The sequence below is a fragment of the Pteronotus mesoamericanus genome, unplaced genomic scaffold (genome assembly GCF_021234165.1).
Source record: "Pteronotus mesoamericanus isolate MK-2021 breed Mesoamerican mustached bat unplaced genomic scaffold, CSHL_Meso_final contig_33, whole genome shotgun sequence".
Classification (NCBI taxonomy): domain Eukaryota; kingdom Metazoa; phylum Chordata; class Mammalia; order Chiroptera; family Mormoopidae; genus Pteronotus; species Pteronotus mesoamericanus.
Window position 1 is genome coordinate 198,899 of NW_026555135.1, and position 22,062 is coordinate 220,960.

General features: G+C 49.6%; 2 protein-coding genes across 5 annotated transcripts; one reads left to right on the top strand and one right to left on the bottom strand.

Annotated features, from left to right (window-relative positions):
- Window positions 1–5,279: 5,279 nt before the first annotated feature.
- On the top strand, window positions 5,280–10,529 carry CHRNA10 (cholinergic receptor nicotinic alpha 10 subunit). The gene is made up of 5 exons (XM_054576175.1): window positions 5,280–5,361; window positions 6,623–6,768; window positions 7,194–7,348; window positions 8,236–8,768; window positions 10,072–10,529. The coding sequence occupies exons 1-5, from the start codon at window positions 5,280–5,282 to the stop codon at window positions 10,527–10,529; spliced, it is 1,374 nt and encodes a 457-aa protein (XP_054432150.1).
- Window positions 10,530–11,654: 1,125 nt separating this feature from the next.
- Window positions 11,655–22,006, bottom strand: ART1 (ADP-ribosyltransferase 1). Of its 4 annotated transcripts, none has more exons than XM_054576204.1 (6): window positions 21,843–22,006; window positions 20,805–21,329; window positions 16,737–16,793; window positions 15,661–16,426; window positions 14,539–14,580; window positions 11,655–12,036 (listed from the first exon to the last, which is right to left on the bottom strand). In XM_054576204.1, the coding sequence occupies exons 3-6, from the start codon at window positions 16,782–16,784 to the stop codon at window positions 11,939–11,941; spliced, it is 954 nt and encodes a 317-aa protein (XP_054432179.1). In that variant the 5' UTR covers window positions 16,785–16,793; window positions 20,805–21,329; window positions 21,843–22,006; the 3' UTR covers window positions 11,655–11,938. The 4 variants fall into 4 exon arrangements, with proteins under 4 accessions (XP_054432179.1, XP_054432176.1, XP_054432178.1 ...); XM_054576201.1 differs by having other exon boundaries at window positions 16,737–16,854; XM_054576203.1 differs by lacking the exons at window positions 20,805–21,329; window positions 21,843–22,006 and adding an exon at window positions 17,529–17,586 and having other exon boundaries at window positions 16,737–16,854.
- Between the last annotated feature and the right edge of the window lie 56 nt (window positions 22,007–22,062).

A 22,062-nucleotide genomic window follows, 5' to 3' on the forward strand; every position in this document is an offset into this window, starting at 1 on the left:
ATGTTGGCCCTTTTGGAGATGTCCCAGAGTCAACTTAAACTCTCCTCGTTTTTTGTTTTTTGTTTTTTCTTTTGAATTCTTATTTCTTCATTTTGTTCTGGTTGAATGTTTATTTGTTCCTTATGTTCCAAATCATTGATTTGAATCCTGGCTTCCTTCCCTTCATTGTTGGTTTCCTGTGGGTTTTTATTTCCCTTAGTGGAGCCTTCATTTTTTCCCTGTGCTTTTGCCATATTCAATAAGATCTTTGAGCATTCTGACAACCAGTGTTTTGAATTCAGCATCTGATAGGTTGGCTATCTCTGTTTCACTTAGTTCTTTCTCTGGGGTTCTGTCTCTTCCTTCACTTGGGCCGTATTTCTTTATCTCCCGATTTTGGCAGCCTCCCTGTGCCTGTATACTAGGTAGAGCTGCTCTGATTGCATTTTAGCGCTCCTGTTAAGTCATATCAGGCAGAGCCTTTGGTATTTGCCAGGATGGGGGCAGCTGTATCTTCATGTGGGGGGGGAGGGGTCAAAGAGGGGACAGTTCTCTTGCTGGCTGCCTTCTGGGCACTTGTCTGGCCCTCGCCCTATTTCCAGTCACTTCACTCACTTCTTGTATGCAACTGGGCCTCTCCAGCTGCTATCTGGGTTTTGGTTACTAGGGTGGGTGGGTCTGCATACATTCTAGGCTCTCCTGAGAAACCAGCAGTTTTTTCTGCTGCCCCAATCCCCACTGGGTTTATAGCCAGAAGTTACGAGGCTTTATTTTCCCTGGCGCTGGAGCCCTGGACTGCATGGTCCGGCCTGGGGATGGGCTTGCTCATTCACAATTGTCTCCCAATTTTTATCTGCCCCACCTGAATGTGGGGCTGGCTGCCCATTCTGTCAGCCACCACTGCCTCTCTGTCCTTCTGCCCCAACTCCTCGTCTCCACCCCTTCTACCCATCTGGATGAACATAGCTTCTCTAAGTCCTTGGTTGTTGGACCTCCATATAGTTCTGGGTGTTTTTCTGGGTGTTTAAGTTAGTTGTGTTCTTTCTTACAGTTGCACAGTGAGGCGAGGTGTGTCTGTCTATGCCTCCATCTTGACAGAACTTAATAATTTTGAAAGAATTATAAGAGAATACTATACCCAAACAAGTTAGATAACTTAGATGAAAAAGAGCCATGGCTGGTATGGCTCAGTGGATTAAATGCTGACCTGCAAACTGAAAGGTCACCAGTTTGGTTTCCAGTCAGGGCACATGCCTGGGTTGCAGGCCGGTCCCCAGCTGGGGACATGGGAGAGGGAACCAATCAATGTGTCTCTCGCACATTGATGTTTCTCTCCCTTTCTCCCTCCCTTCCCCTCTCTCTAAAAGTACATAAATAAAATCCTAAAAAGAAAAATAATAATTCCTAGAACACAACACCTACCATGACTACATCCTGAAGAAACAGAAAGTGTGACTAGACCTATAACTAGTAAGGATATTGAACCAGTAGTAAAAAATATGATAAAAGCCCAGGACCTAATGGCTTCATTGGCGAATTCTACCAAACATTTAAAGAACTAATACCAATCCTCAAACTTTTCCAGAAACATTGAAGAGGTAATACTTCATAATTCATTCTATGAGGTCAGGATAATGCTGACACTAAAGCCATAACAACAACAAAAGAAAAAGACTGTAAGAAAACTATATATTAGTGTCTTTTATAAATATTCATGCAAAACCCCCCGAAAAAATACTCAAAAACCAAATTCAACAGCATACTAAAAGGGTTATCCACCAAGTGAGATTTAATCCTGGAATGATATAATACATCACATTAACAAAACAAAGAAATGAACATGATCATCTTGATTGATGCAGAAAAAGCCTTTGATAAAATTCAATATCCTTTCATGATAAAAACTATTCAACAAACTAGGAATAGGAGGAAACTACTTCAACATAATAAAAGCCATATACAAAAATCCAGTAACAAACATTATACTCAGTGGTAAAGAAGTGAAAGCATTTTCTCTAAGATCAGGATCAAGGCAAATGTGTCTGCTTTCACCATTTCCATTCAACATAATAGTGGAAGGTCTAGCCAGGGCAATTAGGCAAGGAATAAAAAAAATCCAAATTGGAAAGGAAGAAGTAAAATGATCTGTTTGCAGATGATAGAATCTTATAAGTAGAAAGCTCTAAAGAGTCCTCAAAAACAAAACAAAAAAAGCCTTTAGAACTAATAGATGAACAAAGTAGCAGGATACAAAACTACACAAAACTCAGTTGCATTTCTATACATTAATAGTGAAAAGAAAATTAGGAAAACAATTCCATTTACAATAGCATCAAAAAAGAATAAAATACTTAGAAATAAACTTAACCAATAAGTCAAAATACATGTACATTGGAAACTACAGAACATTAAAGACGACACAAATGGAAAGACATCCCATGCTCATGAATCGGAATACTTAAGATTGCGATGTCCCTACTATCCAAAGCAATCTACAGATTTAAGGTAATCCCTAACAAAATCCCAGCAGCAGGGTTGGTTTTTCTTTTCAGAAATAGAAAAACTCATCCTAAAAATCATATGGAATCTCATGGGATCCTGAAGAACCAAAACAATTTTGAAAAAGAACAAAGATGGAGGACTCACTGCCTGATAACAAAACAACTACAAAGCCATAGTAATCAAAACAGCGTAGTACTGACATACAGACAAACATGTAGACTAGAAATAGAATAAAGAATCCAGGAATAAGCCTTCACATACATTTGCAAGTGATTTTTGATAAGGGTACCAAGACCATTCAACAGGAAAGGGCAATCTTTTCAACAAATGGTGGGAAAACTAGAATCTACATGCAAAGAAATGAAGTTAGACTGTTACCTAACACCATATACAAAAATTAAGTCAAAACAGATGAAAGACGTAAATGTAAGACATCAAAAGTCAATTGAGTAAAGGCAACCCAGAGAATGTGAGAAAATATAAATGATGTTATCTGATAAGGGATTAATATCTAGAATATATAAAGAACTCTTAGAACTTAACAACAACAACAAAAAAACACAAATGATCTGAGGAGACATTTATCTAAAGAAGTATAGACAGGGCCAATAAGCACATGAAAATATGTTTGACATCACTAGTCATTAGGGAAATGCAAATCAAAACTACAGTGAGAAACCACCTTACATCTGTTAGGATAACTGCTATCAAAAACTCAGAAAATAAGTGTTGGTGAGGATGTAGAGAAATTGGAACCCTGTGCATTGCTAATTAGAAGGTAAAAAGCTACAGTTGTGGAAAATGGGATGGAGATTCTTGAAAAAGTTAAAAATAGTCTGGTTATAGACTCAAAAGAACTGAAAGTAGAATCTCAAAGACATATTTATACATCCATGTTCACAGCAGCAGTATTCACAATAGCTAAAATATGGAAGCAACCCAAGTGTCCACCAAAGGATGAATAGATAAGCAAAATGTGGTAAATACATACAACAGAATATTACTGAGCTTTAAAAGGGAAGGGAAATTCTGACACGTGCTACAGCATGGATGAATCTTAAGGACATTATGCAAATGGAAATGAGCCATTCACAAAAAGACAAATGCTGTATGAGGTACATAATCAGAATCATAGATATCCCTAAGTGGTGTGGCCCAGTGGGCTGGGCATCGTCCTGCAAACTTAAATTGATTGCTGTTTCTCACATTGATCTTTCTCTTCCTCTATTTCTCCCCCACCCCTCTCTAAAAAGAAAAAGAATATATTAAAAACAATCTTAGCCCTGACTGGTGTAGCTCAGTTGGTTGAGCCAAACTGAAAGGTCACCAGTTCGATTCCCAGTCAGGGCACATGCCTGGGTTGTGGGCCAGTCCCCAGTTGGGGCATGTGTGAGAGACAACCAATCAATGTTTCTCTTCTCACACATAGATGTTTCTCTTCTCACACATAGATGTTTCCCTCTCTCCTTCCCTTCCCTCTCTATAAGAATAAATAAAATCTTTTTTTAAAAACTTTTATAATTCCACAGCTCATTTATTTAAAAAATAAAATAATTTTTAAAAATCATAAAGATAGAAATGTTGCCCAGGCCGGGGGCTTATGAAGCTCAATCTGTGTTCCTGAAGATACCCTAATTTGCTGTAGTGCAAATACTGTTGATTGTTACTGTGTATCAGGCACCATGGGTGCTTGCTACTGTTGGGTGGTCTCAGTTAATTCTTACAACTTTTGAAGTGAGGACTGATTCCTATTACAATCCTGCTTGAGAAAACTGAAACCCAGAATGTTTCAACATTTTGCCCAGATAAGACAGCTCTTAAAACAGAGCTGAAAGCGACTCTGAAGTCTGTGTTTCCTCTGATACCCAACATGGCCCTTGGTGTCTGGGCGTGGGAGAACACGGAGGCTGAGATTGGGGTGGCTGCAGGCTGTGTTTCCTGCTTTGTGTTGCCGCCTGGAGCACCACTCCCAGCAGAAATGGAGAGCTTACTTGGACAGATGTGTTCAGTCCCTCCCTGAGTGGCAGAGCTAGAAGGATAGTTCACATTCATAGGATTTGGCCCCTAGCCCTCTTAAGCCCCAATGTCCTACAGATCCTGAACATGGCATCTCTCTACCTCTAACCCTTTCAGGCTGGGCCTGAGCGGGGCCTGGGTGCTGCCTTACAGAAGTTGAATAATTCAGGCCCCAGTGACTCGAGGTGTCAGATTCAGCTGCTCTATTCCCTTGGGCACAGGGGTAATTAAGCTAATGAAAAGGGCAAAGAGGAGAAGTGTGCTGTCTTGTGCCTCAGAGGGCTCAGGACTGATGGAGTCCCTGCCCCTGTCCTGCTGAAAATGCACCAGGTATGGAGAATGGAACCAGGAATTTATGGGGGCTGAGATAGAAAGAGGAGAGAGAAAAGGAGAGTGGAAAGAGGAAGATCAGCGTTAGGGAAGCCAAGAAAGACCACGAAAGAGTTACAAATAGACAGAAGGAAACAGAGAAGCTGAATGAGAGGTAAAGGGGCGCGGGGCAGAGAAAAGAACAGAGGCAAAGGCCAGAAGAGGCAAGGACCAGCAGAGAAGGAGAAACAGCAGATGCAAAGGACCAAGTGCTAAAATCCAAGGGCAGATACAAAAAGGAGAGTCAAATAGCCAGATAGGCTTCAGGGCTTCCCGTAGGGTAGCTGGACTGAGCAAAGATCTGTCTTACTTCTGATTTCCAGGTATTGTCTGCATCATCCTTGCCAGCAGGCCCTGATGCTGCCCTGGGTCAGGCCAGGAGGCTCACTCCCAAAACCCTGCCCAGCAGAGCCATGGGGCCCAGGACCCGCCTCCTCAGCCGTGGCTTCTCTGTCTCCAGACTTGGCCTTCTGCTCCTGCTCCCACTCCTTCCAGGTATCAAGCTCAGTGAACCAGGCCTGAACTCTCTGGGTGTTGCTGCTGTTCTTGTCATCCTCAAATCTCTCTCCACATACTCTCTCTTCATTTCTCTCTCTTCAGTACCTGTGCTGGAGGACAAGCTACCTGGGGAGCTTGCAGGAGGGGGTGCATAAAAGGGGGAGAGGACATTTGCCTGACGGGTGGGAGTGGTGAGAGGGGAGTTCCCAGAGACAGGGCTGGAAAAACCAGCAGGCCAGAAAAGGAAGGGCTTTGAACGCCAAGCTGAGTTGGGGCTTTATCCAGCAGGCACAGAGGAGCCATTGAAAGGCTTTAAGTAGTCCCAGGCCTGGTCCGATTTGCATATTTAAAAACCTGACCTCTCAGAAGTGTACAGGATCTTCAGCGAGGCTGAGGCTGAGCCGGAGAGGAGATTGAACATTCAAGAGATGTTCAGTAGTCAGACTGACAGGATTTGGGTACTGGTTGGTTTGCAGAGGTAACTGGCAGGAGGAGGGAGGGATAATTCTCAGATTTCCAGCTGAAGTCACTGGGCAGTGCTGTTTGCTGAGATGGGGGAACACCAAACAAGGAGCCGGTTTCAGAGCATGGGGTGGGGAGGCGGGAGGAAATAAGTGTCTCTTGTGGACCTAAAGAGTTTAAGATGCCTATAAATGTTCAAGAGTGGACTAGTGTATCTGGAGCTCAGGAGAATGAAAAAAAAGGAGATGAGGGCCACAGACAGGATTCTGGGAAGCAATACGTAGGTCAAGGACTGAGGACAACAGGGTGTCACAAAAGCTTACGGAAGAGTATGATTTCAGGAGGGACTGGTCCATAGTGTCAGAAGCTTTGAAGAAATGAAATGGCACGCAGCTGGAGGAGTGGAGGCAGGTTTGAGAGGCTGGAGGGGGGTGGGGCAAGGGGCCTGAGATGCCTGGCTGAGAGCTGGGGCTCTTGTGTGGCCTATTTGGGCCCCTCTAGAATTTGTGGCAGGGCAGGCCGAATTCAGGTCCTTGGGAAGGGAAGGCAGGGAAGAAACCCATCAGCCTTGCTTCAGAAGATAATACAAATTCAGCCCACCTACTTCACCTCATTCGTCACTGGAGGCAGGCCAGGGGAGAACTGGAGTCGCAGCCTGAGAAACAGAGGGCAGCCATCAGGGGGACCAGTTAGATGGCTGTGAGCCAGTGGGGCAGCTGACAGCCCTCGCCCTGCGGGGTGGAGGGTGTGAACAGAGGCTGCTGGACTAGGGTAACCCTTCTTCCCGGTCCCCTAGAGTGCTTGGGAGCTGAGGGCAGGCTGGCTTACAAGCTGTTCCGTGACCTGTTCGCAAACTACACAAGTGCCCTGAGACCTGTGGCGGACACAGACCAGGCTCTGAACGTGACCCTGGAGGTGACATTGTCCCAGATCATTGACATGGTATGTTGTAGTGGTTGTACAACTGTGCAGTGTGCTAGTGACAGTGTCAGGGAATTTGGGGCGGGAGACTGGTATTATTCACCAAACAATTCTCTTCTGTAAACATTAATATTAATAGTAACAGCTACTGATCTGGATACTGCTGGGTGCCCACAGTGTGCCCATGGTGTGCCCTTGGTGTGCCTAATCCTTTGCACACTTAAATCCCTGCCCAGCAGGGATCATTGCCCCTGTAACTGCTAAAGAAACTGGGGTCCGGAGAAGGACCTGCCAAGGTCACAACAAGGCCTGGGTGGGAACTGGACTGTCTGGGCAAAGTGGGTTTGTGGGTACTGACCAGAGCTCTGTAGGTGAGTGTGCACACACACGGGAGGATATACTCATACATGTGTCCACATCTGTGCCCACTCCCTGCCCCCAACTAGGATGAACGCAACCAGGTGTTGACCCTGTACCTGTGGATCCGACAGGAATGGACAGATGCCCACCTACGATGGGACCCCAATGACTACGGTGGCCTGGATGCCATCCGCATCCCCAGCAGTCTCGTGTGGCGGCCAGACATCGTGCTCTACAACAAGTACTGCCTGCCTGGGCCCCTGCCCTCTCCTAGCCCTCTCTAGAGCTGCCCTTGGCTCTGGGTATGCCCTTATCCCCCGCCCCCCATGCCTCACCGCACACCCCCCTGTGCCCCCCACCCCCCCGCCGCTGAGCCAATTGCTATGCTGCCCCGGAAGCTGTCCCACAGGACCCTTCTAATTTGGCAGAATGGTGTTGGCTGCATGGCACAGTGGGGCTTCCTGACAGCCTGGATACCACAGCTCATGGCAAGGGCCTGCTGGGGGGCCAGCCCCTTCACAGCCCCTCCATGCACCGCCACTTCAGGCTATCAAGAAGCGGCCCAGGCCGAATGTCTCCTAGGAACCCCCTGTGCAGTCCAGGGCCAGCTTTGTGTCTCTCAGAGAGGGTTCTGGGGCACAGCTGTCTCTCTATGGCACACCAGCCTTCCAGGCTGGTTCTGAGTCTCAGGGTTCCCCTAAGGCCTGCCTGGGGCCCAATGGAGCAACCCCTTATGCCACCTGAGCCAGATCTGTGTTTCCCAGACAACACATGGCTCTGTATAGTTCCTCCCATCTTTTCGACAGGAAAGCCCGAGCCCAGGCTGGTACTGGGAGGGCACTGGGACCGTCTACACTTCAGCAGATGACACCCAAGGGAAGGCATTGCGCTGCTAGGTGCCAACATCTGAAGGGGGCTTTTTTATGCTGCCCAGGGCTAGATCAGTATCCTCTCTGGGCTCTTCAGGCACTGCCCCTCGTAGGCCTCAAAGAGCACAGAGGGCCCTCCCAGGGCACACTCCACCCTCCCTGCAGAGGCATGGTGGCTTTGGGCCCCTGCAGTCACAGAGCCCCTCCTACCCCGGAGCATCCTCGGGCTGCTGCCTCAGCGAGTCCCACCCTCCCGCAGGGCAGACGCACAGCCCTCGGCCTCGGCCAGCACCAACGTAGTTCTGCGACACGACGGTGCGGTGCGCTGGGACGCGCCGGCCATCACGCGCAGCTCGTGCCGCGTGGACGTGTCGGCCTTCCCGTTCGACTCGCAGCGCTGCGGCCTGACGTTCGGCTCATGGACACACGGCGGGCACCAGCTGGACGTGCGGCCTCGCGGCGACAGCGCCAGCCTGGCCGACTTCGTGGAAAACGTGGAGTGGCGCGTGCTGGGCATGCCGGCGCGGCGGCGCGTGCTCACCTACGGCTGCTGCTCCGAGCCCTACCCGGACGTGACCTTCACGCTGCTGCTCCGCCGCCGCGCCGCCGCGTACGTGTGCAACCTGCTGCTGCCCTGCGTGCTCATCTCGCTGCTCGCACCGCTCGCCTTCCACCTGCCTGCGGACTCGGGCGAGAAGGTGTCACTCGGCGTCACCGTGCTGCTGGCTCTCACTGTCTTCCAGCTGATCCTGGCCGAGAGCATGCCACCGGCCGAGAGCGTGCCGCTCATTGGTGAGTAGGTGAGGGACCGCATGCGGGGGGAGGACGGGTTGGGGGGCTTAGGGAATTTGGGGGAGAGCCTGTCACCTCCCAGAGACTGGCCCCTGGCCCACCCGGTCTATTGCTTGCAGGTCCCCACCGATGCAGGGGTGGGGCCTGGGTCGCCACGGTGGCTCCCGCTTCAGTGTGTAAGGGGGTTGTCCTGACAGCATGCCTCGTTCTGAGACTAGGTAAAAGGAATAGGCCCCTTCCAGGGAGAGTGCCCTGCCCTTACTGGAAGGGGGAGCGGGAAGAGAAGGTGTTTTTCAAAGAATTGATAGAGGAAGGTCACTGTCTCCAAGGTTGTTAATTATAGGCAAAATGCATTAAGTACTCAACTGTGTGCCAGGTACGCCTAAGCACTTGACATCTATTAACTCAGGGGAGCATTACCACAGACCTAGGAGGTAGGTTCTGTTGTAATCCCAGTTGTGCTGAAAGGATCAGTCACTTGCCCCATGCCATGGCACACCATTTGAGAGGGTGACTTGTTGTGGGTAAATGCAGCCTCCAGCAGTAACGGGCAAAATAGCAAGTAGGTATTGGAATGGCCAAAAAACCCACTATGTCTTTTCTGTAATGTAAGACATTTTTCATTTTGACCAATAACTTTATTGGTTTGGATATTTTGAGTATGTCGGCTGTCTCCTGCTATTCGTTTCTAGTGGGCAGAGGCCAGGGCTGCTGCTAAACATCTTCCAGTGTATAAGACAACCCCACAACAAAGAATTATTTGGCCAAAATATCAATAGTACCAAGAAAATTCATAAATCACTTTTGACACATTCCATCAGTCACAGCACCTTCTCCATACACGGCACAAATCTTTTTTTTGTTTTTGCATTTCAGTTGTGTTTTTACCATTCTTGAAATAATAAAACAATACACTGAAAATGTTGTGTATTTTCTTCCATCTTCAGTATTAAAATGGCTGCACAAAAATTCACCAATTTTGATGTTTTTTTAAATGCACGCTGATATGACAGTTGTCACAATACAATCTAACAAAATTGTTTCAAATGAAGTTAAAAACATGTAAGCACTGCTAGAGCCATCGTATGGAAGAAAACAATGGACTTTTTGGCCAACCCAATAGCTTCTGAGAACCCACTTGTGGAAATGCAGACTGGGAGGACCTTGGCCTCTTACTTCCTTCTTTCATTCATTGGGCTGGGAGGGTCCTGAGAGCCTCATGGTGGGTTTCTGTTTATGCTGAGGTGGCCGGGAAGCTCATGCCCTCTGAGTTCCTGGCCCCAGCTCACTCTCTCTCTTGCAGGGAAGTACTACATGGCCACCATGACCATGGTCACCTTCTCCACGGCGCTCACAATCCTTATCATGAACTTGCATTACTGTGGTCCCAGTGCCCGCCCAGTACCAGCCTGGGCTCGGGCCTTCCTACTGGGACACCTGGCACGGAGTCTGTGTGTGCGGGAACGAGGGGAACCCTGTGGGCAGTCTAGACGGCCTGAGCCACCTCCCAGTCCCCAGCCTCCTGAGGGAAGGGCTGGCCCCCCAGCAGGCCCTTGCCATGAGCCCCGGTGTCTCTGCCATCAGGAAGCCCTGCTTCACCACGTAGCCACCATTGCCAACACCTTCCGCAGCCACCGGGCTGCCCAGCACCGCCATGAGGACTGGAAACGCCTGGCCCGCGTGATGGACCGCTTCTTCCTGGGCATCTTCTTCTCCATGGCCCTGGTTATGAGCCTCCTGGTGCTGGTGCAGGCCCTGTGAGTCCCAGGGGTCTGCTGCAGCCTCAGCAATTGCAGACAGGGATGGAAAGGCCAGCTGGTTGTTGGTCCTCAGAGAGACCACCCAATCTCTCCCCACTGTGCCTAAGAGCCTAGGACAGCCTTTCTCAGCATTAGCTCTGCTGACTTCTCCGACCACGAGGGAGCACTTGTTGTCTGTGTATCCGGATCTCTAAGGAAAACGTAGAGCTTGCCACTCCCCTGATTTCCTGCAGAGGAGAAACTCTAAGAAGAGTCGAAATCAAAGTGCAGTCCTTGGCGGGCAGAATTGAACTTCCATGATGAGTGTTAGAGCTTTCAGTAGGGAGAATACAGGGTATATGAGAAACAGAGCTGCCACATTTCCTGCCTTATATTCCTTCTTCAGTGGCTGCTGTAATAGAGACTTGGTCTTGCCTGCTGCTGCCTAGGGGCTCAGGGAAGGGGACTGGGGATTCAGATTCATGATCCAGTTTCCAGAGCAGGGGGCCACACAAGGATTTGGCCCTAAAGCCCCAACTCATCATAAAGTAAGTGTGTGCCTGGCACCTTCTCAATGTCCTGTCTTACCTTTGGGGCCCGTGGTGGTGGGAGATGGGGATCCAGGCTCGTCTCTATAGAAACAGGAACCTTAGGACTCATGGATTAGAACAGGAATTACATCTTTGCTCACAAGAAAATGAGGGATTGGACCAAGACCCTGGGAGGCTACCTTAAGCGCCCTGCTATTGCTCCTGCTCTCTTCCCTCGGGGGTTAGCTTCAGTCCACCTCATTTCCACTGAGGTTCAGAGAACTTGAAACTGTCCAAGGTAGGGGCGGTGCAGAACCAGCTGTTCACAAGGTATATGTTTCTTTCTGACTTTCGCTTGTTTCCCAGCACCACCTCTTTGCCTCAGACCCAGCCCCTGCCCTCAGGAACCTCACAGTCCGACAGGGGCTGCAGACGTGGACATGTGGTGTAGAGAAGCCCCGGGGACCTGTGGGAGCACAGGCAGCACCCTAGCCCAGTAGCGTCAGAGAGGTCAGAGAAAGCTTCCGGGAGGAGTTCATAGGAGGTTGCCAGTTGCACGTGTGAGGCATTTGAGTTACACCAGCAAGTACCATGGCCAAGTGCTTTCCTCCCCAAGTACTCCCACCCCCAAGCAAGTTTAACCTTCCATCTCTGAGTGAGTTGTTGGCTGTCCCAGAGCGCCCCCCACCCCCACCTTCGCTACCTCACTCCTAGAACACTGGATAAAGTTCAGGCCCAAAATTCTTTTTCTCCACCGTCAGGCCTGGCAGCTGCCAGAGAAGGTCCCAGAGTTCCCTGCAGGAGGCGTTTCTATGGATCCTGGCTACACTTAAAGCACACATGTGGCCGACATCTCATGCTGGGCAGAGGTGGCAGGCAGGGCTGTTCAGAGTCTGATGGGTCAGAGGAGGCCCGAGCTCTCTGGAAAGGCTCCCCCAACAAGGAACCACAGCAGCAGTTGAAGGGACCAGACTGTAGAAAGGGGACCTTGACCCATGGCTGCAGGGAAACAGAGGCAAAGAAAAAGATTTAGAGATGAAGGGAGTTACACAAAGAAACAATGCAGAGAAACAAGCAGAGCGAGCTGGAAACACTGGTGCATACAGTGCGACTGTAGACAGAGAGGAAGAGCAAGAATTTAGGGAGGTTGGTAGAAGATACTTGCAAACAGCAGTTCCAACAAGGGGTTAATATCCAAAATATATAAAGAACTCATACAACTCAACACCAAACAAACAACCAATCCATTTAAAAAATGGACAGAGGACTTGAACAGACACTTCTCCAAGAATACATACAAATGGCCAAAGATATATGAGAAAATGCTCAACTTCACTAGCTTGTAGGGGAATGCAAATCAAAACTACAATGAGATAACACCTCACACCTGTTAGAATGGCTGTTCTCAACAAGACAAGTAATAACACGTGCTGGAGAGGTGGAGAAAAACCAACCCCCATTCTCTGCTGGTGGGAATGTAAACTGGTACAGACACTACGGAAAACAGTATGGAGTTTCCTCAAGAAATTAAAATAGTTACCATATGGCTCAGCAGTCCCTCTTCTGGGTATTCACCCAAGAAATTGGAAAACATTTACTTGTAAAGATATATGCACCCCTATGTTTATTGCACCATTTTTCACGGTGGTCAAGACAGGGAGACAACCAAAGTGTCCTTCGATAGGTGACTGGGCAGAGAGGAGGTGGTACGTATATACAATGGGATGCCACTCAGCATAAAAAAAGATGAAATATTGCCATTTGTAACAACATGGATGGACCTTGAAAATTATCATGCTAACTGAAATCAGAAAAATCTAAGAATCATGTGATTTCACTCACAGAGAGAGAACTGAAAGTATCAAACAAACAATAAAAACAAGCAAACAAAAACTCATAGACACAGCAGTATGGTGGTCACGAGAGGGAAGCAGGTTGGGGAGCAGTACAGGGTAAAGGGAGCCAAATACATGGTGACGGAAGATGATTTGGCTGGTAGGCACGCAATGCAATACACAGATCATGTATCATAGAAGTGTACACTTGAAACCTATATAATCTTATTAACCAATGTCACCCCAATACATTTAATTTTTAAAAAAAGAATTTAGGGAGGAACATAAACAGAGATGAAGAGACCAGGAGATACCAGAGGTTATCAGATCTATCCTCCTGCCTCCTGTGGACACACATGGGGCAACACAGGGTGGGAAGAAACATGGGCAGAGATCTGGATGGGACGAGTGAGGCTCGTCTTGATCCCTGTGCCCAAACCCTGGCAGGGGAGATTCTGGTGGGCTAGGGGTCGGGAGATCGTACGCTCTTCTAGTGCATGAAACCATCAAAACTCCAAGAAGCAGGTTGGAAGCTGGAGACCTGGCTTCTGGTCCTGGCTCTGCCACTAACTCATTCTGTCACCTTGGGACAGTCACTTCCATCTCCGGGTATTACCTTACTATATAATGAGAGTAATACTCCCTGTTCCGCCTCCTTCCAATAGGTTATTGTGCAACAAGGGATAAAATGAGATGGCATCTGGGGAGGTGGAGGCCAGCCTGGAATGGTGGTTTAGAGCTTAGGGTCAGGCGTCTGGACCCCAGTCCTCCCTAGCTGCGTGCTGTGGGGCTGTTGCTTCACCTCTCTGTGCCTTAGTTCCCTCATTTGTAGAACTGGGGTGATGACGGGAACGACACCGCTGGGCTGTGGTAAGGGTCCACGGCATGGTACGTCGTGGAGGATGCTGAGGACACAGTGCAGGCTGGGGCTCCTCGGCCACTGTTCCCAGAGCCCACAGGGAGCGCGGAGGGACCCACGAGGAGGGGCAGCTGTGGTTCCTTCCTCGGGAATGGCCTGTTTCAGTAGGTTCCCCTGGAAAAGCCTGTTCCCAACTAGAGAAGTGATGGCCCAAGTAGGCCCTGGCACAGCAGGTATTGGAGGGAAGAGAAGTCGTGGCTGAAAGTGACCTGGGGATCATCTAGTCCAGTTGGCTTATTATACAGACAGAGAAGCTGAGGCCCAGAGAGGGAATAATTGGTCACAAAGAGAGTTAGGACAGAGCCTGGATTGGGGCCCAGGTCTGTAAGACTTGAGGTCTGGCCTCCTCCTTGGAAGGTGGTCTGAGAGAGTGCTGAGGTCAGTAACAGCACAGAGGGTTGTCCAGGTGAAGGAGGAGGAGGCCTGGGGAGGACCACGTGGGACCAGCACCCCCGCCCTGCCATCACCTCTGTGCAACCTGGATCTCTCTGGGGCCTGACCAGCCGTCTCCTATGAGGCAGGGGGTGCCCCAGAAAGGGAGGCCCGACCACTGCCCCATACATGTAAATGCAACCTCTGGGCGAGGTTAGCAATCCCTGCAGGTGTCTGCTTTAGAGGGTTTACTTTTTCTTAATTGAAAAAGAGTTGTTTTCCTTCTAAGGGGGACATCCAGGTGAGGGGTCCAAGCCCAGAGCAGCCTCCTCATCCCCAGTGGGAGCCCCTGTCCCACAGGCCTGCAGCCCTTACCCGAGTTTTCCAGACGGCAGGGCCTGGACTTGCACTGCTTGTCTGTGGAGAAGAAATAGAAAAGAATCAAAGGCTTAAAAGCTCTCAGGATGGAAAGCTGTGGCCCACCCTTGACTTGCTCTAGCAAAGCTGGTACCTTTTCCTCCTGTTTTGCTTCCTTATGGTGAGACCTCCCTTGCCTGGGTTTGACTTGATACCTGAGCGGCTGCGCCAGAGGGAGCCAGCCCTCAAAACCAGGGCCTGTTCCAGGGACCCCTCGTGCTCCCCTCGCCTCTCTGCCACACTCACCTCTGGCTCTCCAAGCCTGCCCCAGCCTAGGACAGGCTAGTGTGTGTTCTTTGCATGTCTCTCTCACTTTTCTCTCAACTCACGTGTGCTCGTGGTGCTCTCCAAGGTGGAAACTGAAGCCACGTGGGGCATTTCTGCCCGTTAGATATGGTCCACAGCTCCAGCAAACAGTCTGCCTCTACCTATGAAAACTGGGCTTGGCCAACCCTGGGCATTACTCAGCCAGAACCAGTGGTCCACAGCCCCAACGGGTTAGGAATCTGGGCCCATCCTCAGGATTTCTCCTTTGGCTTGTCCTGGGGGACGGACAGGAAGAGTGTCCGAGACCTGCCACAGCCTGAACTGGAACTTAGGGGCACAGCAGCCATCTGCGGTCTCCCCACCCTCACCCGGCACACACAACAACACAGGATTTCTGCTGACAATAAACACTGTCCTCTTGGAAACAGAGGTTGGGGTTCCTGTCGTTTCTGGCCAGTACGATCTGTGTGCCAGTACCGTAGCTAGAAATTAATTCCCTTCCAGCTTCCAGCCAGGAAAAAGCCTGACCAGGTCTGTTTGGCCCTCAAATGGCCAAAGACTGCTACCTTGGTCAGGAAACCCTCTTCAGCCTCCCAGCGGGCTAGTGACCAGCTCTGGCTCAGACACTGCCAGGGTCAAGAAGCTCCCTACCTCAGAATGTTCTGCTTCCCCTTAGATGGAAGGATGGATGGGTGGCGGACAGGACTGTGCCCCTCGCTGTTGGTTTGTTTTACATGCTTCTGTATGTATCCCCTGAGGACAGGGTAAGAAGCCCACCCTCTGCCCAGGGGCTCAGCCACATGCCCCTCTCACCTTTGATGTACTCGCAGTTGTATGTGCTGTGCTCGCCCAGGGACCGGAGGTAGATGCGGGTGGGGCCGTGGGCGGGTCTGCTGGAGTTGATCACCTGGAAGGTCTCAAAGGGGGGGATCAGCACCTCCTCCTCCTCAGGGAAGAAGGAGTAGCCCCTGATAGGGACCCCGAGACAGGTCCAGATGCCAAAGAAGGTTTCCTTACCAAAATTCTGGGCAGTGGCATTTTGCAGAGATGCTGAGGCAAAGCCCCCCAGCCGGACGGTGGCCCCAGGCCCCGCTGGCCGGAAGCGCAGGCCTTGCACCCCTCGAAACACCTGGCGGCACCGGGGGGAACGCTGGGCCTTGCTCAGCAGCTGTAGGGCCTCAGTCAGCAGGAAATGGAACGTCTTGAAGGGGAAGTGTTGGAGGTAATGGGCTCGGGTGCGGCCTGCCTCGCGCAGGGCCGCATTGAACTCCTTGAACAGGGGGCTGTTGGCTGTGTAGGCCAGGAGGGCCACCCCATGCTCATCCCGGAAGCCGGGGGGTGGGGGTGGGGGCGGGGGTGGTGGTCCCCAAGCTCGGCGCTCTTGCCATTGGAGGCTTCCCAGCACCCAGCCGTCAGCGTACACCTTGTTGGCCTGGAACTCCGTGCGGTTGAGATCTGGGAGAGCAGCGGTCATGGCTGCTGCACAGCCAGCATATTGGTCATCAAAGGAAGTTGGGGCCATGTCCAGGGGCCGTTCTTGAGAGAAGAGTTGTCGTCGTGTGATGGGGTGGCTCTGGGCCTGAGGGAGAGGGAGCGGCAAGGACCAAGAGGATGGGCCCTAGGAGTATGGGTGTCCATCCAGCTTTCCCCTCCGCTGAGCTAAAGAAAACACTCTAAGGGCCCCAAACACACCTGGAGGGGAAGTGAGCTTGGGAACTACTAACTGCAAACTCCCCGAGACTGGGGTTTGGGACTGCCCCCTCAGGCTGAGCGAGCCCCAAGGGAAGCATCAAGCATTCTCTCTTCCCTCTTGTTGTTCTTCCCAGAGTTCAGAAGAAGCTGAGAGCTCAGCTCCCTGCTGGCATGGGGACCGCAGAGGATGATCATACCTGAAGTGCTCCCATGAGGGCCACGGACACAAGCAGCAGAGACATCATAACAGGAGTCTGCATGTTGGAGTTGACCTTGGGTAAGTTACTGTCTCTTTTTGGGTCTCAGTTTCCTTATCTGGAAAATGGGAATGTTAGCCTATACCGTTTACTAAACATTCATTGACACCTAGTCCGTGCCATTCCCAGTGCCTGGCACAGAGTCACAGCATAGAAAAACAGAGGCTCAGGAGAGGACCCGTCTTGCTGCGAGCAACATGGGAGACTTCCTGGAGGGGGTGACATGTGAACAGGGACTTGCAAGATGAATAGGAGAATAAGGCTTCAGTCAGTGGAGAGGAGAGAAAAGTTTGGCATTTGGGGTGGGGAAAGGAGTTTGGGGCAGCAAGAATGAGAAGAGCAAAGGTACTGAAGGTAGGAACTCTCAGGATGGAAAGAGTAAGAGACATTTTGTCCAGTGTGGCAGCACTTGCAGTGTGGGAATGTCAGAAAGACTGGGGCCAATCCTGAAGGAGCATGATCGCAATGGCAAGGGGCCTGGGCTTCACCTGGGGACGTGAGGCTGAAACGGGGTGGGCCAGGAGTGTGGTTGGCTGCTGGAGCCACAGCAGGGCTCCGGGGACAGGCCTAAGCAGGGCCTGGGGAGCCAGAGGTCCTCGCTGCCCCCTCCAGTCCTGCTGAGAGCTGAGCCCCTCTCCCCGAGCCCTCAGTTGCTTCTCAGGCAGAGACAGATGTAGATCCCCAGGTGGGGAGGAAAGGGGGACTCAGAGAGGGGGAGAGGACAGAGGGTACTTGCTTCCCCAAGGAAAGCTGGAGGGAACCACAGCCTCCTGCGCCCTGTGGGTGGGCACGCTGGGGGCCTGAAGTAGCGCCAAGAATAAGGCGTCCCAGCTTTGGGTCAGAACTGGAACACACAGTTTCTAAGCCAGTGCTGCTGCTCTCTTCTGTTTACTTTATTACAAAGTAGTACACGCTTGTTGTGAAAAAAAAAATGTGTAAGTGGAACACAGAATCTAAGTTCTCTTTTCCTCTTTCTCCCCCCCCCCCCCCGCCCCGCACTCCCCTTCTCTCTCTTATCCAGGCCTGCCAGCAGGGAGAGGGGTGACCTGTGATAAAGGTGCCTACCCTGCAGGACCTTTTCCTATGCACATACAAATAACATAATTGTAAATATACCTACATAGGTTTATACATACATTTTAATATATTTAAATATACATACACAGTTCTCTGCTTACAGCATATTTTTGTTATTTTGTCTTTTTTCTCCCCCAAATAAAACAGAACATGCTTACACATATACATTCTATAACCTTATAAATATATCACCGACTTCTTCCATGTTGTACATATATATCTACCTCGTTCGTTATAATGGCATCATAGTATTTGATGGTATAGTTGAACAATAACTTACTCATTTCCTTATTAATGTTCACATGTTTTTCCCTAATTTTTTATATTACCCATAACATTGTATGAGTATCCATGTATTAAATACTTGTCTACTTGTGTGCATATTTTTATAGGACAGGTATCAAGAAGTAAAATGATTTTTAAAAGATATGAATATTGTGTATTTTGATAGGCCAGTGCCTATCCAAATTGCCATCCAAAAGGTACCACTTTGCCCCCCCACCAACAATGAGTAAGAATGTCTTTTTCTCCACATCTATGCCAACACTGGATATAATTTTTTTCTTTAAATTTCATTTAACTTAATCATAACTTTAATTTTTAATATTTCAAAGTTTTAATTTTATTGAAGGTAGTACATTTTTATTGTTCAAAATTTTAATAGTCCAACAGGCATATGGTGAAACATGTTTTTCTCACTAACTCCCCAGTCCCAACCTCATCTCCGAGGGGAGGCCGGTGTGCCGTGTCTTGTGTATCCTTGCAGAGACATGCTGTGCACACACAAGCAAATTCACAGGCATTTCTGCCTTCCTTCTTTTGCACCAATAGTGATACAGTCAGGGGTTCTTTGTCTTTGGGAATCTCATGAAAGCTGAAACCCATTCTCAGAAAACAGATACCTGCACCTTCACACAAACAGTACATTGATTTCAGGTAGCTGGGCCTCTGCCACCGTCTTTCTCAGGTTAAGCATCCCTGCTTTGTCCATCCCCTCTGGCTCTTGTGGGGAGAGCCTAAGCTTTGATAGTTCAGTGACTCTAGGACACTGGGATTCTATGTGTCTATAATTTTATGAATCTCCATATCTAAGATTCTATATATTGCCAATTTAAATTGAGGCATGAGCTTCTGCAGGCAATGGAGTTAGTGGCAATTTTTATCAAATTCCATATGTCTGCCCCAAACTGAATTCATTGTCTTCTCTCCATAAACAAAAAATTTTTGAGCATCTGTAATATATCAGGCACTGAGGATACAACTATGAACAGCAGCAACAACAAACCCCACACCCCTGCTTCTTTAAGTTCTTTTGAGGTAGAGGTGGATGTGGAGTGAATAATTTCAAGTAGCATGTGATACATGTTACAAAAGGAATCAAAAGAGCCTAACAGAAACAAATTTGTACCAGGAGTGGAGTTTAAATGAGGAGTGGACTAGATGAGGCACAGTGTATACAGAATTGAAAACAGCATCACGGTGTGGCGTAAAGCAAGAGACACTGCTCCCTAATTCCAGGACGGAATGCTAACAGGCAGGCTATGTGGCAGCAAAATCTACTTGAACTCTTGTCTGTGGTCTCTTGGAATCCACCCAAGAAACTTGAGCTCCTATAATAGATCCTCTCTTTCTTGTGGAGAACCCAGCCCAGTGGCTCATGCGGGGCTTACCCCTAGGGGGGGAACGCGAGAGCCAAAACTGGTACTCGACTACCCTGGCCATTGTGATTGGCTCATGAACAGACACATGACCAAAGCAAGGCCAATCAGAGTCTCTCAGGACAGAATCCAACCTCCACTAGCATTTAAGGCCCTCTGTGACCCAGCCCTCCTGGACCTATTTAGCCTCCTGCCCTACTACTCCTGCTTGGCTTCTACAGCACAGAACAAAGTTCCAGGCAAGCCTTCCTTGTTTCCCTCCCTGTGGCTCTGCACACATAGCCATCTGCTGGGGGTGCCCTTCTTTTGCTATTCACTCGTCCAGGCTTAGCTCACGGGTCACCTTCTCCAGGAAGCCCTCTGACTCCTCTGGATCCTGTGCTTTCCTGTCAGTGTCCTGATTGTACGGTGCTGCCTTTATGTGTCTGTCTCCCCTCCTGGCTTGTGAGTTCCTTGAGGGCAGGGACCAGGTATGATCCATTCTGTGTCCCCAGAGTTCAGCCCAAGGCCAGACCCAGGTGAGGCCTCCTAGAATGTTTGCTGAGAATCTGAGAGGCTTTCTGCGTACAACTAACAATGTAGACCACTGCAAGCAGGTGGATTGATGACTTTGGTGACCAATTTTGGGAAGGAATTGGAGTGGGGGCCAGAGGAATGGGGAGAGCATGGGCATTGAGGAAGTGGTGGCACCAGGCAACCCCTTTTCATATCCCAGGTGCCCTTCTGTCCTCCTCTGCTCAAGCTACTTCCTGTCAGTTTCCCTTATTCAGACCCTCATTGAACATTCTTTTCTGGGGATGTGACTTCAAATCTTTTCCCAGGAATCTCCTAATTTCCCAGTAGTCCCAAACCTCTCTATCAAAGTTGCTGTGGTCTGAATGTTTGTGTCCCCCCAAAATTCAAATGTTGGAGTCCTAATGTCTGTATTATGGTGTTAGAAGGTGGAGCCTTTGGGAGGTGATTAGTTTCTGAGGGTGGAGCCTACTTGAATGAGATTAGTGTTCTAATAAAAGAGACCCCCAGAGCTCTCTTCTACCATGTGAGCGAGTGAGAAGGTAACGGCTGCAATCCAGGGAAGGAGCCTTCATCCGACCATGCTAGTGCCCTGACCTTGGACGTTCAGCCTCCAGAAATATGAGAAACAGACAAGATAAAAGATTCCCTAAAACTTGTCCTAGTGATTCCTAAAATTCCACCCTTAATACCTCAAATTTCCCCTAAAAAAAACTTCTTCCCTGCCCAGTGCTGGGGAGGAGGGTGGTGTGCCCCTTACCTAGGCCTTCTCCAGGGCAGGAAAGCTGGTGTTGGGCTCCTGTGATGGCCACCAGGGGAGGGGGAGGTCAGGTTCCTCCTTTATATTGTACCTCCGCCACACAGCTGCTCAGAAATGTGACACTCCCCCACCTATTTCTGGATGTCTCCTCAGGGCTCAGGAACGCTGGCCTCTGCCCAGTCTGCCCCGGGCCAGTGGTCTTCCTATAAAAAAGGGAATCCCTAAAGCCAGAGACAAGGTGGACTAAGGCATGGAGGTCCTGTGTTCAGCACCCCTGGCCCCAGAGAATGTCTCCTTATACTTGTTCCTTTCATGTGAGCACGGAGATTCCCTAAGGTGCAAGGAAAGACTCCCAGATCAAGAAGGCTGGGTCTGGGTCCCAGCTCCAGCACTGAGTTGCCATGTAACCTTGAAGGATTTTCTGCCTCACACTGGACTCCTGTTCAATGACTGGATTTGACGCCGTTCCTTGAGGCCTTTCTTGGGGTTTCAAGTCTTGGGAGAGGACAAACAACTGCCCAAAGCCTAGAGGGTGGAGAGAGAACAAAGCCATGATCCCAGTGTGTCTGGTCGCAGGAACTGTCATCAGCAGGCCTTCCTGTCCCAGACAGTATCTTCTGTTCCAGCAACTGCAAATGCTCAAGCCGTCCAGGCAGGCAGGATGTGTAAGCAGATGCTGCTTTTCACAGTAGCGGGGAACAGCAGAGTGGTTCCTTATTTTCTAATGTGGGCGATGTAGGGGGTTGCCAGTCCCTTTGCAAAGGGGCAGAAGGATTTATCTTGAAGCTGTTTGCCTGTCAAGTACTCTTGTTTCAGGGGGTGCCAGTCTTTCCACTTCCCACCTGCCCCCCAAGCCCAGACACAGAGTTTATCTTCTTTTTTGGTGTATAGGAAGGCCCTCTGGAGAAAGCAGGATTCTAGATGGAGGGAATTTTTTATTTGGCTGGCAATCTGAGGGGATAGGGGAACAGGGATGGGGCTAAACTAATGAGCCAGACCGGGATGGAGGCCTGGGGTAAATCCAAGCTCCGTGCCTACCTCAGCCGCAGCAGGAAGCGGGCAGCATCTCTTAAATCTTGACATTCAGGACCGTCCACCTCCTCTGGCCATTCTGGGGGAGCACCCCTCCCACCCCTAGAGGCTCAGGCCCTCAGAAAGCTCTTCTCAGAGCTGCTTACTGATTCCTTCTCCCATTACCTCTGACTGGGCGTCCAAAACTCAGAGCCAGGTTATTTATAGACAAGCCCACAGAAAGGGA